The sequence below is a fragment of the Tetrao urogallus genome (assembly GCF_951394365.1).
Source record: "Tetrao urogallus genome assembly, chromosome: 3".
In the NCBI taxonomy this organism is placed as follows: Eukaryota; Metazoa; Chordata; class Aves; order Galliformes; family Phasianidae; genus Tetrao; species Tetrao urogallus.
The window spans coordinates 31,878,791-31,894,740 of NC_136815.1; the positions used below are offsets into that span (position 1 = coordinate 31,878,791).

The 15,950-nt window shown below is 37.3% G+C and overlaps 1 protein-coding gene across 1 annotated transcript in view; it reads left to right on the forward strand.

Moving 5' to 3' along the window:
• Nucleotides 1-688: 688 nt before the first annotated feature.
• NCOA2 (nuclear receptor coactivator 2) overlaps nt 689-15,950 on the forward strand; it is a gene marked incomplete at both ends in the record, with an annotated part of 75,958 nt that continues 60,696 nt past the window's right edge. The window contains 2 exons of the mRNA XM_079533858.1: nt 689-771; nt 1,656-1,828. Of these exons, the coding sequence (XP_079389984.1) occupies nt 689-771; nt 1,656-1,828 (256 nt within the window). The remainder of the gene's footprint in view (nt 772-1,655; nt 1,829-15,950) is intronic.

The following is a 15,950-nucleotide window of genomic DNA, read 5'->3' on the forward strand; positions in this document are numbered from 1 at the left end:
TTTGTAGGCACACAGGACGAAAGGGGCCAGGAGCAGGGCAGGATTTCCCTGGGCTGTTTATCGCACAATTTGTAATGAGCCTGTGTTGTTTTAACACGTGATAGATTGGCAGGTTATTTTCCTTATGAGTTAGATTAAATGTGCAAAATATTTATCAGTTCTTCAGTGATCTCTAGTGTTGACAGATGATCAGTTTCTACTATATTGTATATGCAGTTGTGCAAGCATCATGTTTTGATTTTTAACCAAAGCTGTATGTGTTGTCTTTTTGTGTAGCTGTGATACATGTTTCATTTCATGTATTTCAATTCCATTGTTCTTGTTGTATGGCATTATGGATTTCCTCACTCAACCTTGCAAAATTGCCGTGAAAATTCAGCAACTCAGGCACAAAATGTACTTATCTTCTCCCACAGAATTGGTGACAGTGAAAGAGATGAAAATGCTTTCCTTGCTCACCACAAATTTTATTCTGGATGAGTTTTGTATAGCTTTTTGTAGGATCATAAATGTGGCATCTTTATTGGTACCTTTCAAGCTCTTATTTCAAGTGATAGATTTGCAAAGTAAAAACTTGAGTTGGGAATGGAACAAGAAACTTAGAAACACAAACAGAGGAACTCATGATACTTCCACCATAACACTTTCCCTGCGTTTTCTTCCTTTCAGTTGCTGATATGTGTTCAAGATGAGTGGGATGGGAGAAAATACCTCTGACCCATCCAGGGCAGAGACAAGAAAACGCAAGGATCCTGATCAGCTTGGACCCAGGTTAGACCAATTATGTCTGAAGACACTGAAAGAAAACGAATTAGAAAAAGTTGATAAATGAGCACCTATTTTTCATAATCCTTTGAGAATGACAGAATTGCTATTCTAGCTAGGAGGGATCGGTACCATACTGATTCAGTAGTTCTGTGTCATTCAGTAACTCTGTGATGGAGGGTGGGGCCTGAAATTTCTTTATGTTTTTACTAATCCACTGTAATGCTAAAATACAGTGCAATTTGGGTGATTATATGTTAGCTATGTGAAAACTTTTTTTGGCTGATCACTGGAGAGAGTCTTCGGTCACTCATATTACCAACCTAAGAGGTTTTTTTCCACCTCTCTTGTACATCATTATCAGGAAATTGAAAAATATTTCTCAGTTTCATAAAATTTACATTAACAACACTGGAATAATTTTTAAGCTGTAACTGCTTGTTCATTTATCATATTTTCTTATGATCTTGTGTAATTTCAGAAAGAGATGCAGGGAGTGTGAGTTGTTTAAATTAACTTTCTAAGCTGCTTTATTTCCTCTTTTATTGTCACTGCTTGGTATTCCTTGGATTCTTAGCAACATGAAGAAGCAGACTTGTAAATGTTCAAATGTGACCACTGCCCCAGTTAATCTTTTGTTTTGAACTTCATATCCCAAATCTCTTCTGAAACAAAACATGACTACAGGGAAAAATAAATAATGTCTTTTTTAATGCTGCTTTGCTTTTCAAGAATAAACCTTTCTGTTTGAGTAACGTGTGTGTTAGTTTTGTAGTGAGAGAGAGCAGTTCTTTCTGTTTTTGTTAGATTACTTTCAAACCATTTAAAATCATCTTTGACCAGAAAGCAATTGAACTGACATTAAATACATTTTTATGCTCCTCTCTCAGCCCTAAAAGAAGCACTGAGAAACGCAATCGTGAGCAAGAGAATAAATACATAGAAGAACTTGCAGAGCTGATTTTTGCAAATTTTAATGATATTGACAACTTCAACTTTAAACCTGACAAATGTGCAATCTTGAAAGAAACTGTGAAGCAAATTCGTCAGATAAAAGAACAAGGTAAGAAGTCTAATTCATTGACTATTAATGTTTTCTGTGCTTATTATTACCAATATATATATATGTTTTTTTTTTTTTTTTTACAAACTCAGTCTCTTCAGACTTTCTTTAGCAAATTTTCAAGCACTTTTTTATCATTGTAAAAAGCATTATAATGTAACGTGAATGGAGTGTGTTAAGCATCATGTTCAGCATTTTAAAAGTAACCTTCACTAAAAATTCTGAAATAGCCTACAGGGAAAGAAGGTCAGTCAGACTGATGTGTGCATCTAATGTGATTGCAATCAGCTGTACTTGAACAAAAGTTGAATTAGCAGGATGAGTTTGTGAGGGAAAAAAGAGAACTGATATACTTTTACGTGGATGATGATTCCACATGAAATAAGAATAATCCAGGAGAGCATGGGATGTGAAAGTATTCTGCATTCCCTCTCTTGCTTTCTTTTGTTCATATGAATAGATATTGTGACCTAAATGGTCTGTGTCCCCTAAATTCTGACATCACTTCCTGAACTACAATAGATCTGGAGCTATTCTAATCTCCAGATAGGGTCCTGTTATAAATGTAAACCAGAGAACGTGACAGTTTTCTTCCTGTTCTTTGTCTAGAAGATTAGTTTTGTATTTTTTTTTCTTTTGTTATATTTCCTATTTAAAGCAAAAAAAAAAAAAATTTTAGGAACTTAAAATTTTTTGAAGTGTTTTTGATGGCACAGGTCTATCTGGACAGGCATGAATAGCACTGCAGGTGTTTGGGACCGGTTCAAGTTCTTCAAAGTGTGTGCATATTGGTTTTCTTTTAATTTAAAAGAAGATTGGAATTTCTTTATAAGCTGTATTTAAAGTAATTCCTTTGGTTTTCAAACACTTTCACTTTTTTTCACTTTCAAACATCTCTCACTTTTTCAGTATCCTGTGGTTTCCATAAGTAAATAGTGGTTCCTTTTCCATGCTGTATTTGTGAATTTATAAAACTGGAGATTATCTCTTGCTTAATTTAGGCGTGGATTTATTTCTAAAACAGGTAGATAAGTAGATCTGTAGTTCCAGATACGAGCCTATTCAAAGTTAAATGGAAAATGCAAAGAGTCAAATTGCTTCAAAGTCTGTGACGTGTCAGTGTTTGATTAATTAGTATCCTAAAAGTGGTTGTTGTATAGTTATAAAATGTTCATACATCAGACCAGATTATATCCGCATTATTTGTTTCGTCATGGGCTACCAGTAGTGCCAGAATTATATCAAAACAAAAGGTACACTTCATTTTCTAAACTCATATCGTTTTACTGCAAAAACAATTGAAAGTAAAATTGTGAAGATAAGTTACAAAAGTAAAGAATGCTGTTTGTTTCAACCAGGAGGTGTAGATCGCAACCATTGAACACTGAAGATACTAAACTACTCTTTATGATGTCGATCTTTTACACCGAATTCTTCAGCTGAGAACAATTAGGCTGCCTGATAACTGTAAAATCATTCTGTAAAATTTGTAGCTGATGTAAGGTAGACCTTAGTCCTCTCTAAGGGGCAGTGCAAAACGTTGAGGCCTTGAGAGTGGTCACAACAGCATCTTAGGGTCTAGAAACAAGGATTATTGTATTTCACATTAATCCCTTAAAATAATTGATATCAATTTCTATATACAAGCTATATCTGTTTGTTGTTATAGTAAATGAAAAATGATTTTCCTATTAAGAAAAAATTCATCTGGCAGCATATTCTGAAATACAACATTGTTTTGAAACAGGCACTTTGTTAACAAATGCGGGTCACGTATAGTAAACGTTCAAACTTCACAAACATTGTTTGTTGTTCACAACCTAACCAAAGAAATGTATTGAAGAAATTATGAAAATATTGCTATTACTGTCATGTTTTGCACAGATTTTATCACTTCATGTAGGGATCCTGCTCTTGATGTGTTTAAATGATGAATATTTAAGTTCTAGGCTGTTAAAAGTCTTTCTGTTGGCTTTTCCACTGCTTAGGCATCTTCTTTGAAAGGGTAGATAACAGCAGGACAAGGAGAAATGGCTTTAAGTTGAAGGAGGGAAGATTTAGGTTGGATGTCAGGGGTTCTTTACAGAGAGAGTGGTGAGGTGCTGGAACAGGCTGCCCAGAGAGGTTGTGGATGCCCCGTCCCTGGAGGTGATGAAGGCCAGGTTGGATGGGGCCCTGGGCAGCCTAGTCTGGTATTGAATGGGGAGGTTGGTGGCCCTGCCTGTGGCAGGGGGTTGGAGATTCATGATCCTTGAGGTCCCTTCCAACCCTGGCCATTCTGTGATTCAGCACACTGTGCAATTGAAGACCTTTACAATGGTGAAACACTGCATTATGTTAGATAGTACATCTTTCTAAAGCAAAATAACAAATATAATACTATACTTACATAAAGTGCCATGAGAGTCAGGTGTAAAAATAATGTTATCTTACATTTAAGATATTTTTCCTTTTAAAAAAATATGTATATATATATATATATATTTATTCAACATTACACTGAATGCCTGTAGGAGAAAACTTACATTGAAGGTTCTGAATGTCCTGAGAGGTTCTGCCCAGACGTGGGCAAATTGGGGTTGCTCAGTTTTTGCACAGTGGGTCTTTGTTCAAAGACAAAAGTAAAGTAGTAAAAACTTGTTTCAGTTTTATTATTTAAAAGTTTTATTAAAGAGCTTGGACTTTGTAAATAAATACTAAAAATTCTCCAACACATTTTCTTCTGTCTATAAATAGAATCACACATTAAGGTTTAATTACTTACAAAAGCACAGTCATTTATAAATACCTTGTAAAGCCACTGAAGGCAACAAGTTTTATAGCTGCCACTGGGATTTGACAAGGAGGCTTTATTCTAGGTTCTAGGAATGAAAGCGAGGAAAGAAAGAGTACAGACTGGGATTCATTTCCCATGTCAAGATTTCTGGGCTAGCAGCTGAAAAAAGTAATAGATTTTTTGCTGTGGAAATACTGTGCAATTTAATATTTTGTTTTCTGGATATATTTTATATGCAAATATGTATTTGCAACACATTATCCGTTATCATTATATCATTTCTCACAGTATACACTTCAAAGATTCTTTAGTTGTGGTATGTTAGAGATTCATTTTATTTCAGTTTGGAAGCAAAGTTATAAATATATGCATGTAACTGAGTTCACTAGATGAATTAATGATATTTAGAAGATGTAACCATTGCTTGCAGTTTTTAATCTGGATTCTGAAGTGTTCACAGTACTTGGGAGAATGAAGATAAATTTCTTAAAAAAATAAAAGAAAGCTTAATTTTCTTCTGGGATCTCTTACCATATTATCATACAGCGATCTCATACACATTTGTTGTTGTCATCCAGTGGAGATTAAAAAATGTGTTTTCAGCATAAAGATGAAGAAGAAGCTCAATTCATGTAAATCTTAATTTGATGTTTCTATTGGAGATTTGAGAATTTTACTTTTTAAAAAACAGCCTGGTGTTCACATGTATACAAGCAGATTAAATTCGTATCTGTGCATGCTTAATTTAAAGGGCTTGTTTTAGGGAAGTGTGAAGACCTCTGGGGATAAATGTTCCTTTATTAGCCAAGTAACCCAGAAGCTGTAATTAGCTGTCATACAATCAGTTGAACTGCTTCACAGTGATCTTGTTGGTTTCATACCTATGGTACGCCCTTTCCTTGAATCGTATCCTCTGATTGACTCTCCCCTTATTTTTCTTTCTCATTATTGTTTTAGGTTGCTACATCCTCCTTTAGCTGATTTTTTTTTTCCTTTATTAAGCACTGTATCAAAATTAAACCTTTGCCCTGAGTTTAAAGCTTGTTTATCTATCATGCTAACATCAGTGTCAGCAGGTAAATAGCTCATATTATCAAATAGAGACTATTCATTATATTTCACTGCTTGAACATCTCCTGGTTCAGTCTTTGAAACCTCTTTATCTTCATTATCTAGTTGTGCTCTTACCTTCTTCTCTGGGTGTCAGAAGTGTGCTGGGTGCCAGAGGACAGTGAAGAAACCTCAAGCTCCTTCAGCAGTGTCTCTAGTGAAGCTGTGTTTCTGTGACCCCTCTGGTGGGAGTGCTGGAGAACATGGCCTCCCCTCAAGCACACTGCAAGGGTTTTTTCCTCAATTCACCTGAGTACCTGTTATTACATTCCAGATCTGCATCTCTTATTTTTCCCCTATTTTTCAAGCTTTTCTTTTTTCAGAAGCCTTTTTAACAATGGCGTGCACTTGGGTTATTTAGACTCATTCTCAGTGGGATGTAACCTACTGTACCAAAATGTCTCCAAATGCAATTTGATCTCCCAACTCTGTTTTCCTGCGGAGCCCAGCTGGTTTCTGAGAAGACTTCGTGTGCTGTGTATCAGGCTTTCAGTAGTACAGGGAAGAGATATTAGGGTGGTGATTATCAGTCCAGCTGTTAATTTATACTTTTGAGTTGTCAGATCTTGTTTTCAGAATAGCGTTACAAGACAGACCTTGAACAGAACGAATCACAATGTGAAAGCTGAACGCCACAGGGGGAAGGAATATTAGTTGATGGAAAGAGACATGTAGGAGCAATGGGATGTATGAATCTAAATAAAAAAAAAAAGCTTGTTGTTAATCATATACACTTTATTTCGCTGATTTCACCTATGATAGCACAACCAGTTTTTGCTTCCCTATAGCAGAACTACTTTGTAATCACGGGTTCGCTCCAGCAGATATTCTTGGTGACCTGCAGCACCAGTATGCACGTAAAATTGCTTGCTAAAGGAAAACAGCATGGTCTTGAAGGTGTAATGAGATGTTACTTTTGCTGCTGTTACTTTGAATTTATCAGATCTGAATTTAGATTCGTGCTCCACAGGATGTTTAAGCAACTGCAAAGCATGAGTAATCCCTGTTAAGTCAGTGGGCCCACTTGTAGGTTTAAAATTTTTTGTGTTAATATCTTACAAAATCAGGCTTTTAGGAGAGCATATGTATACTACATTTTTTTGTTGGTTTTTTTTGTCTGTTTGTTTTGAAAGTATTTCAGGTAGTCAATTGTACTATAATTAGAGATTATTCTAAGTTCATTGTATTTGAGATGTCAGGAGATTTAAAATTGATGCTATTGTATACCTTATTTTATACTTTAGGAATCTTTTGAAGGAATTCTGCATAGCTATTGGTTATATATGCTGTGCTTTCAGTTTGATAGGATTCTAAGGCTGAATTAAGTGTCAGAGGAATTTGTACAGTGAAGTGAAGCAATTTATGCAGAACATTTACAAAAAAAAATCTATTACTGAATTTGTTTTGCTGTCTCCACTACCAACAGCTGAGAGTGATGTGCTGAAAATGGCTTTGATCTTCCTCTGTACATCGTAATGCATTTCAGCTAAATATCCTGTTATGTTGACTTAATACTTGCATGCCTCCAGAGAACTGCTGATTCAATGAAGAATTTAGACTGTTTTTAGGTAATGCAAAATGTCAGTTTCTCTTCTGGCTTGGAAGACATGTAGTCATTAGACAGCAGATTCACCAAGTGTGAAATTTCCTGAGGTCTGCTTATTTTATGGAGCTGCCGATCACACAGACTCATTGAAATAGGCTTTGTCTACACATAACTTAAAACATTTAAACCATCCTATATAGTTACTATAATTGTTTTCTATGTAAACAGTATTGTGATTTCCCTAATATGACTTATGGTAAGAGTATCTGAAGACTCTCTTATGGCATGTAGCTTGTCTACACTGGGATCAAACTGGGATCACTTCAGGAAAACGGGCAAAAATAATCACCAGACTGTTAATCAAAACTGTGAAATCAGCACAACATCTATACATATAATGAGATTTTATTGGATTGTTGTCATTTTTTGCTCCCTTAGTCATGGTTAGAATTTTATCTGCTTGTTTAGAATAAATATGACCTTGTTCCTCAAAGTTAATGAGACTGTTTATTTGTCATCTGAGTAGGAGATTTAGGTTTTTGGTGTTTTTTTTTCCTCACTAAGAGCAATAACAGAGTGATCCTAAGGATGTTGATATGTGGGCACAAACTAATCCACAGGAAATGAGGCAGCTGTTGAAAGAGCTACTTCCACCCATCTCAGCCCTCATTGTGGCCGCAAGTTCCTGTTCCTTCCCTTCCCCTGGCATTAGCAATTATGCAGTGAGCCGTGTTTTCGATTTGGCCAGGCTGTCAAAGTAGGAGAGGAGCTATTTCTCCACAGAGGCTTGGTGGGACCTCCTCTTACACAGTTATAGGCACATGAGCAGGCTGAGAGCCTGCAGTGACTGAGCCATGATCTATCTTATGGTTACCTTGGAGTTCCTGAACATTTCTGGTTGTCAAAGATGCCTTTCTCTTAAAAAGATGTGTGCCTTGTCCATTGGTGATGAATGTTCTAGGGATAAGTTTCTTGAAGTTTTAAATTGGAAAGCTAAGCTTCGACTCCAAGTTGTGGCTCAAAGTTAAAGAGGAACTGAATATTCGATCTTCACTGGTATTTCAATTAGAAGTAGTAGTTATTGGCGAGCATTACAGGAAAACTTATTTATTTTGTATCCTACTTGAATTCTGCTTTTCTTTGATTTTTGTTTTTTTTTTCATAACTTCTATGTGACCAAGAGAGAAAATCATTCAAATCTAGTGGAGTGTGGTTGTTTATTTTATGTTCTGTACCTGCAAAGATGATTGTGGTCCACGAGCTGTGCAATGCTATACAAAATTCAGGTGGTTCTGCTAAATCTCACAGGTTTTGGGAGATTTGGTGAAAGTGCTCCTTCTGTGTTTCTTGAAGGAGTATTTTCATTTAAGTTTTGCTTTTGTTAATTTAGTGTTTATAGAATAGTCAATGTGTGTTTTAACTTCTGAGAGTGTAGTAAGAATATATAAGTAAGGCAGAGGCATCTCTCCCTGAAATCTAGGATTTTGGTGGCTACCTTCTCAGAAATAGCATATTCGCACGCTGCATTTAAAACCTCTACAGTTCTTCTTTTGCCACGTATCATGTAATCATTTATGAACTCTACAGACATTATAAATGCATTTTTACATTTTAAATCTGAAAAAAAAATAAAACACAGTATGCAGCTCACATACATAAATAACTCCACAATTTGAACTAAGATTTTAGCAGTTTCCCACCAGCTGTGCCACCTGGTGTCTGGTCAATTAGAAATATTACATTTAGATTCTGAAGAAGTATTAGGAGCAGCACTCAGCTTGGTGTCATGAGCCAAGTTGCTAAGAGTGTACTAGATTCCTTATCATTGATACAGATGTTGAAGAGCATTGGTCCCAAGATGGACCCCAGGCAGACACTACTTGTGACCAGCGTCTACCTGGACATGGGTCTGTTGATCACAGCCCTTTGGGTGCAATCATTCAGTCAGTTCTTTTTCCACCGAACTGTTTACCCTTCAAATCAGTATCTCTTCAATTTAGAGAAAGAATGTGGTGCAGGGCCATATTCGAAGGCCTTGCACAAGTCCAGGTAGATGGCAATATGTGCTCTTCCGTTGTCCACCAGTGCCATCACTTCATTATAGGAGGCCACCAGATAGGTTAGGCACTGTCTGCTCTTGGTGAAGCCACACTTTCTGGATCCTCTCCTCGTCTCACGTGTGTCAGAGTCCTGTGTCCAAGCCTGGGGCCCACAGCACAAGAAAGATGTGGAGATGTTGGAGAAGGTCCAGGGAAGAGCCGCAAAGATGATCAGAGAGTTGGAGCACTTCTTTTATGAAAAAAGGCTGAGGAAGCTGGACTTGTTTAGCTTGGAGAGGGCTCCAGGGAGACCTCATTGTGATCTTTGAGTACTTCAGTAGAGCTTACAAACAGGAGAGAGACTGATTTTTTACATGGATTAACAGTGATAGGACAAAAGGGAACAGTTTTAAACTAAAAGAGATTTACATTAGCTATTAGGCAGAAATTGTTTACCCAGAGGGTGGTGTGGCACTGGCTCAGGCTGCCCAGAGAAACTGTGGATGCCCTGTGCCTGGAGGCATTCAGGGCCACGTTGGATGGGGCCCTGGGCAGCCTGATCTGGTGGTGGCAGCCCTGCCCACTGTAGCGCATCGGAACTAGATGATCTTCATGGTTCCTTCCGATTCAAACTTAAGCCATTCTATGATTAGTATCTTAGTGTTGGTAGTCTCTACTGCTACTGGAATATGCAGTGCTAAAGGTACTGATTCTAGGCCACCAAGGCTTGCTGTGTGCTTTAGATCAGTGCATGCAGTATGAGCAACATGTAAAGAAAGTAAATGAGGAAGGAAGCTTCATGTTACCTTGATTTTCTCTGTAGAGCTTAATTTATGGAATAGCAAATTAATTTACTGAGAGTAATGATGATACTTCTGTCAAAATAAAATCATCTACTATAAGGAACCCAGCTTGTGTTACATGGCTTTTATCTTTTCTTTTTAAATAATGCAGCCTGAAAAGTAATAATACAATATTTACTCACAATAGAGTGCAATGCCTTTCATACCATCTTTGAATCCTGAAAACCTGTGGATTCACAGCACGTTAAAGAGGTATTGATCAAAGGCTCCGTGTTCAAACTGAAAACAAGATAATTGCATCTGCTCTAACTCCTGCCTTTTCTTATTTCTGCAAAGATTCTGTATATGGACAGCTGCACAGTCAGTTAGAAATGGAGATCTCTTCAAATGAAATGACTGACTATATGAAAAGTAGCTAATATTTCAGGTTTCAGTTTCTTTTATGAAAACCCACAGTGTGCAATGGGGGAAAAATATATAGGCTGAAGCTTGAAAGATGACATGGCAAACACTCATTTACTTACTTTGTGATGTACACTGGTGCTCCTAGTGAACATCCTTAGGCAGGTGATTAGAAAGCCAAGACACATGTGCCTTATGTTTCCTTTTGTCATTAAAGTGTGTTGGAACATCTGTATGTGTTTTACAAGGCAGTGGGTGCTGTAGTATGTGCACAACACACACATACAAACACAGATACTCTTCCTCTTCCCTCTGAAGGTATCTAGAGAGAAGGTCTCTAGAGAGAACGTCAGTTAAGAGATGGAGTGAGGATAATACATAAATAAATTTAAGTTCTTCTAAAGTAGAAAAAAATCAGAGTAAATGCAATTGCAGATGCTCCAAAACTGGAGATGCTCCAGATGCTGCCTAGAACAGTATCCATGTGTCCCTCTGAACAACCAGCAGTATCCTACATCTGTTGATTTAGGCTCCATTCGTCTTGAAGCAGGAAGGCATTTCCCTGCAAACTTTGCTGATACAAGGCAAAACGGAGCAGTGCACTGTGCCTGCCACAGAGGACTCTTTAACAGGCAGAAGCAGTATGCAGCCTAAAAGCTGCACTCTGTGGCCAAAGTCAACTCGTATATGAGTTGCAGATTCTGAGTTGAAAGTTATTTGAAATTTGAAACGACCTAATGGAGAATTTGGTGGGTTTCATCAGCCCTCACAATCTGATTTGAACATCTTTTGAAGTGCAGTGATGGTTCTTGGCATGATGCAGAAATCACTTGGTAGAACTTTTTGGGTTCTGTTGGGAAGATCTGGCTAGACAGTTAATAGCAGTCCCTTGTCATGTGAAGATGTGTGAGTATGGAGAGAACTAACCTTTTACTGGTTATTTTTTCTTCTGAGGCACAGTTTCCTAGAAAGACTTGGAACAACCTGCAGTTCCCATGATCCTTCTGAGAGATGTCTTCCAGAGACGGGTTATTTTATGTCACATTAGGTCCGGGCCTATGTTCAACATGGGAGAGGAAGTGTGCTTAAATATAACAATTGATTCACTTGGAAATGAAAAAAGAGGAGGAAGAGATGTCAAGGTTGTTAATTCTAAATATAGGTCGGAAAACTCAGAGCGATCCTCATTTAGATTTCTCTTGTTTTGTTTGTTTTGGTGTTGCGTGGAAAAATATAGAGGTGTTTTATGCCAATAACATACTATTTTTCCCGTCTTCCTTCACTTCTACAAGACCTTCTATCCTCTCAGCGTGGAGGAAATATTTGAATGTTTGAGTTGAATTTTCTACCTTTAGTTATTTTAGTTATCCCCCCTTGACTTTTCTGAACACAGTACTCCCTGATCAGCTGTCAAAAGTGATACTTTATGTAGAATTGCTCCTTGTCTCTCTGATACTGTTTTTTTCTTTTAGTGCTGCACTGAGAAATAATGAAATAATTTTAGGGAGTGTGATAAAATTTACTAATAAATTGTTGAGTGTTACAGTGATCAGTATCAAGGATTATTGTAATTACCACGACGCTTGGGAGTGGAGTCACCGTCTCTCTAGCTGCTAGAGTTACTGATTTTAACTGGACTTTTGTAATGCAGCTTGTTGGGCTGTTCTACTTAAGGTTCAAAATACAATTGTGTTTTTACAATGGACAGTCTAAATTATGAAGATGTCCAGAAAGCTTACATCAGTGATACATGTTGAGAAGCCAGACCATAAACTTTCATGAAATGAAATCAGCTTCGTTGTGAGTTGTGGTGTAAGAAGACTTTTCCCCTGAGCTCTGTGATGGTCATGGGCATTGACATTCTTTCTTTCCTTGAAATTCAGACAAGGGGTTCTCAAGAACTTAAAACCTTCCCAGAGATCTGTGGTAGTGTTTTGTTGTTGTTTTTTTAACAAGGCTTTGGCCTAGATCTACAAAAGGGCTTAGAGTGTAGATTTGTAGATCAAAAAACAGCATCCCAGCATCCTGTAGAAATAACAATTGTTATTTAAAAGATGGGTGGAGTGAGAAGCAGCTACCCAAGTTTCCTTCCACAAGTAAATTGCTGACCTGAGGGAAAGGTTTGGGATTAGGACTTACGATCTGATGTACTGGCTTTGCTGCAGACCAGTATTACCAGCCTTGGTGCCAGGGAAGGGGCATGGCTGGAGTCCTTAGTCTTTCGCATTTCCTGGTTAAAGCCACAACTGCTGAGTGGAGGCATCCAGCTTGATACAGCAGTTCCCAGCCTCACAACATGGAGCATCTTTTCCTGTGAGCTGCCAGTTGTCAGTGGCTAAGGGAACCCTTTGCTTTCAAAGCAGGTTGAAGTTGCTTCATAGAGCAGAGCTGATTGAGCTCACTAAGAAAACAGAGAAAGCAATACTGTTTGTTTTTATTTTTCTGCTTATGAAATAATATATTGAATTATAGTGCCATTTAAGACTGCATGCTGATCTCTACTTCATGACTCTAAAGTAGAGAACAAGAAATGATAATGTCTGATTAATTATGTTGTAAGCATGGATCAGACTGTTGAAGGGAGCCTGTTTGTACCCATCAGATCTATTAGTAGCCACTTTAAAATCTAACAGAACAAATTAATGTAAATTGAACATTCATTGAGATGAAAAGTGAATTTGTCTGGATGTAAATCTTAGCAACCAGATAAGCCAAACTTTTCTAAGGTGATGAAATAAAATCTTTTCATTTTAAAGAATGTCTTATACTACTACCATGTTAGTAGTCATTAGCATCCTTCCTGACTTATATTTTAACTCTGGCAGGCAGCTCAGCACCACACCACTGCTCACTTTTTCCACCCATGTGGGATGGGGGAGAGATTTGGAAAGGTGAAAGTGCAATGATTCACAGGTTGAAATAAAGACAGTTTGCTAGAAAAAGCAAAAGCTGCATGCACAAGCAAGGAAAAACAAGGAATTCACATGCTACTTCCCATCGACAGGCAGATGTTCAGCTGCTGCTAGTAAAGTAGGATGCATTGTACATTTGTCTACTTGCAAACATCACCACCCAAAGCATCCCACCTATCTCCTTCTCTATCCCAGTACTTACCACTGAACATTATGCCACCTGGTGTGGGATCTCCTTTTGACAAGTTTGGGTCAGCTGCTCTGGTTCTGTCCCCTCTAGCTCCTTGAGCCCCCCCAGCTCCTATTTCTAGCAGGAAATCCAAGGAGATCCAGGAAACCAAAACTTCCTTGGATCTATGCAGCACTGTTCAGCAGCAGCTAAACATTGATGTGTTATCACTGCTATTTTCATCAAAAATCCAAAATATAGGCTCATATGAGACTTTATGAAGACAATTAACTCTGTCCCAGTCAAAACCATGCCACTAACATTCCTAAAGCAATGTAGCCACTGTTGGAAGATACAAAATGAATTTTGAACACAATTTCATGAAGAATTTAAATTCACAGTTTGCTCTAAGTAACCATCATGCAGAAGATGTTTTTAAGGAAGCTTTTGGTTTTTTGTTTTTTTGCTTTTTAACTTGCAGTAACAGCAACATTTCTGTTTCTAAACTCAACTTTAAATGTTTGGCTCAGGCCTGTGCTGATGGGTAAAAAAAAGCAAAAAGAGGGGCCCCAATGTCTATTTCTGAACAGTGAGCTTTTATAGGGAGAAAACTTTCTTTTCTCAGTGATTTAGAGCTTTTTCATAAAAAGATTTATCTCCTATAATCTGAGCTATTGGAAACAGTAGGAGACATGTTGTGTATGTTAGCATGGGCACATTAAATTAGACTTGTTTCTGTTGTTCCTTAGCTGTCTTCAATTATCTGTGCTCAGTTTTGGCCTACACTTCATTATGGAAACTTTTTCCTTCACAGAGATCACAGGGAGCCAGTGATCCCTCATATTTCTTTTTGGTGCGCCATATTGGGGCTCTTGAAAATTTTTGCAGTCATCTATGGCAACTTATAAAAGCAAAAAGCTCTTTGCATGTTGTTGTGAATGATCTGGTATGTCAGAAAGATTTATCATCAGCATCCTAAAATAAAGATGATATTTTGTAATCATGGTGATGTGGCGTTCAAAGAAAGGGAGTCATCTGGTTCCTTTTAACAGTTGGTCAAGTACATAAGAATAAGGCTTCAAGAAATGGCGTCTGACTAGATTAATATTCCTTTGCAGTTTGTTATTTTGGCCTGAGTTTTGGAAACCTATAGGTTTAATTAGCTTGGCAATTATATTTGCCGATTCTAGTCTAAGGAGTGTTAACCATTGAATCTCTGTTTTCATAATCTTGCCTGTGATACTTACACTTTGGAGAGCTGTTAACTTTTGTGAAGGCAATATATTGTTTCTGAGACAGCAGTGGAGCCCTGTTTTGAGCTAAATTATCAAATCCTGCCATATTTCTTGTCTTTCAAAACATCAGCTGAGCCAAAACGTTAAAGAACATTGGGCTCCAACCATTTAGACATTAATACTAACGCTGTTTTTAGAGATGAATTATCAAAACAAGATGAGGTTACTCATTAAGTTAATATCTGACACTTAGAAAATTTAAAACGCCAAAAAATACAGTAACATTTTCTGTCCTAATTCAGTACATACCAAAGAAAATAATTACTCTGTTAAACTGTGTGATGCCAAATCTTTGTATCTAGTATTTCAGTGCAGAGGTCAGTTGGCTTGGCCCTTTCATTTGGAATTCGGCCATATTAACGTAACAGATTTTAAGTCAACATTGATGGATGTGTAACATTTGGTAGTATGCAGAAGTAGGTAGTTTTGATAAACGTTTTGAAGTATCCAAATACCAAAAGACACAAAAATATTTCCTGAGAGAGAGAAAGAGAGCATGTAACTACAGCTATGTATATTTGAATATGTTTTTCTGATTCTGGAGTAGTTCATCAGTGAGGGAATTTTTGTCTAAGACTCTGATGGCCAATGCAATTGATCTGCATTTTGTGCTCTATAGTTGTCTACATACTGTACTGTAGGCAATTCTAAAATATTCTAAATTGCACCACAAGCAGTCAAGGATTTGAGCCTTCTTCACGTTTGTAGGAAGTGCAAGTGCAGAGGGGGGAAAAAAAAGCATTTTAAACAGCATTTTAAACCAGTGAAGATTATAAATCCTTAGTGCCTTCTTGGATCTTGACCTTTTGATATGGAAGTCTCCTGGACAGGGAGCTCCTTTGATAATTTATTTGTGCTCTTTCTCTAGGCAGTCAGTCCAGACTGGAAGGGTAGTGTTAGTGTTAGTGTATGTTGAAAGTACTCATATATTTTTGTAAGCTAAGAACTGTCTGAAAATTCTGCATCCTGTTGTATTCCTTTATGCTGGGTTTGTTGTTTTTTTTTTGTTTATTTGTTTGAAAACTTAGTGCTAGAGGTCAATATTGAAGCAGGTCCAGATGATGACTGTG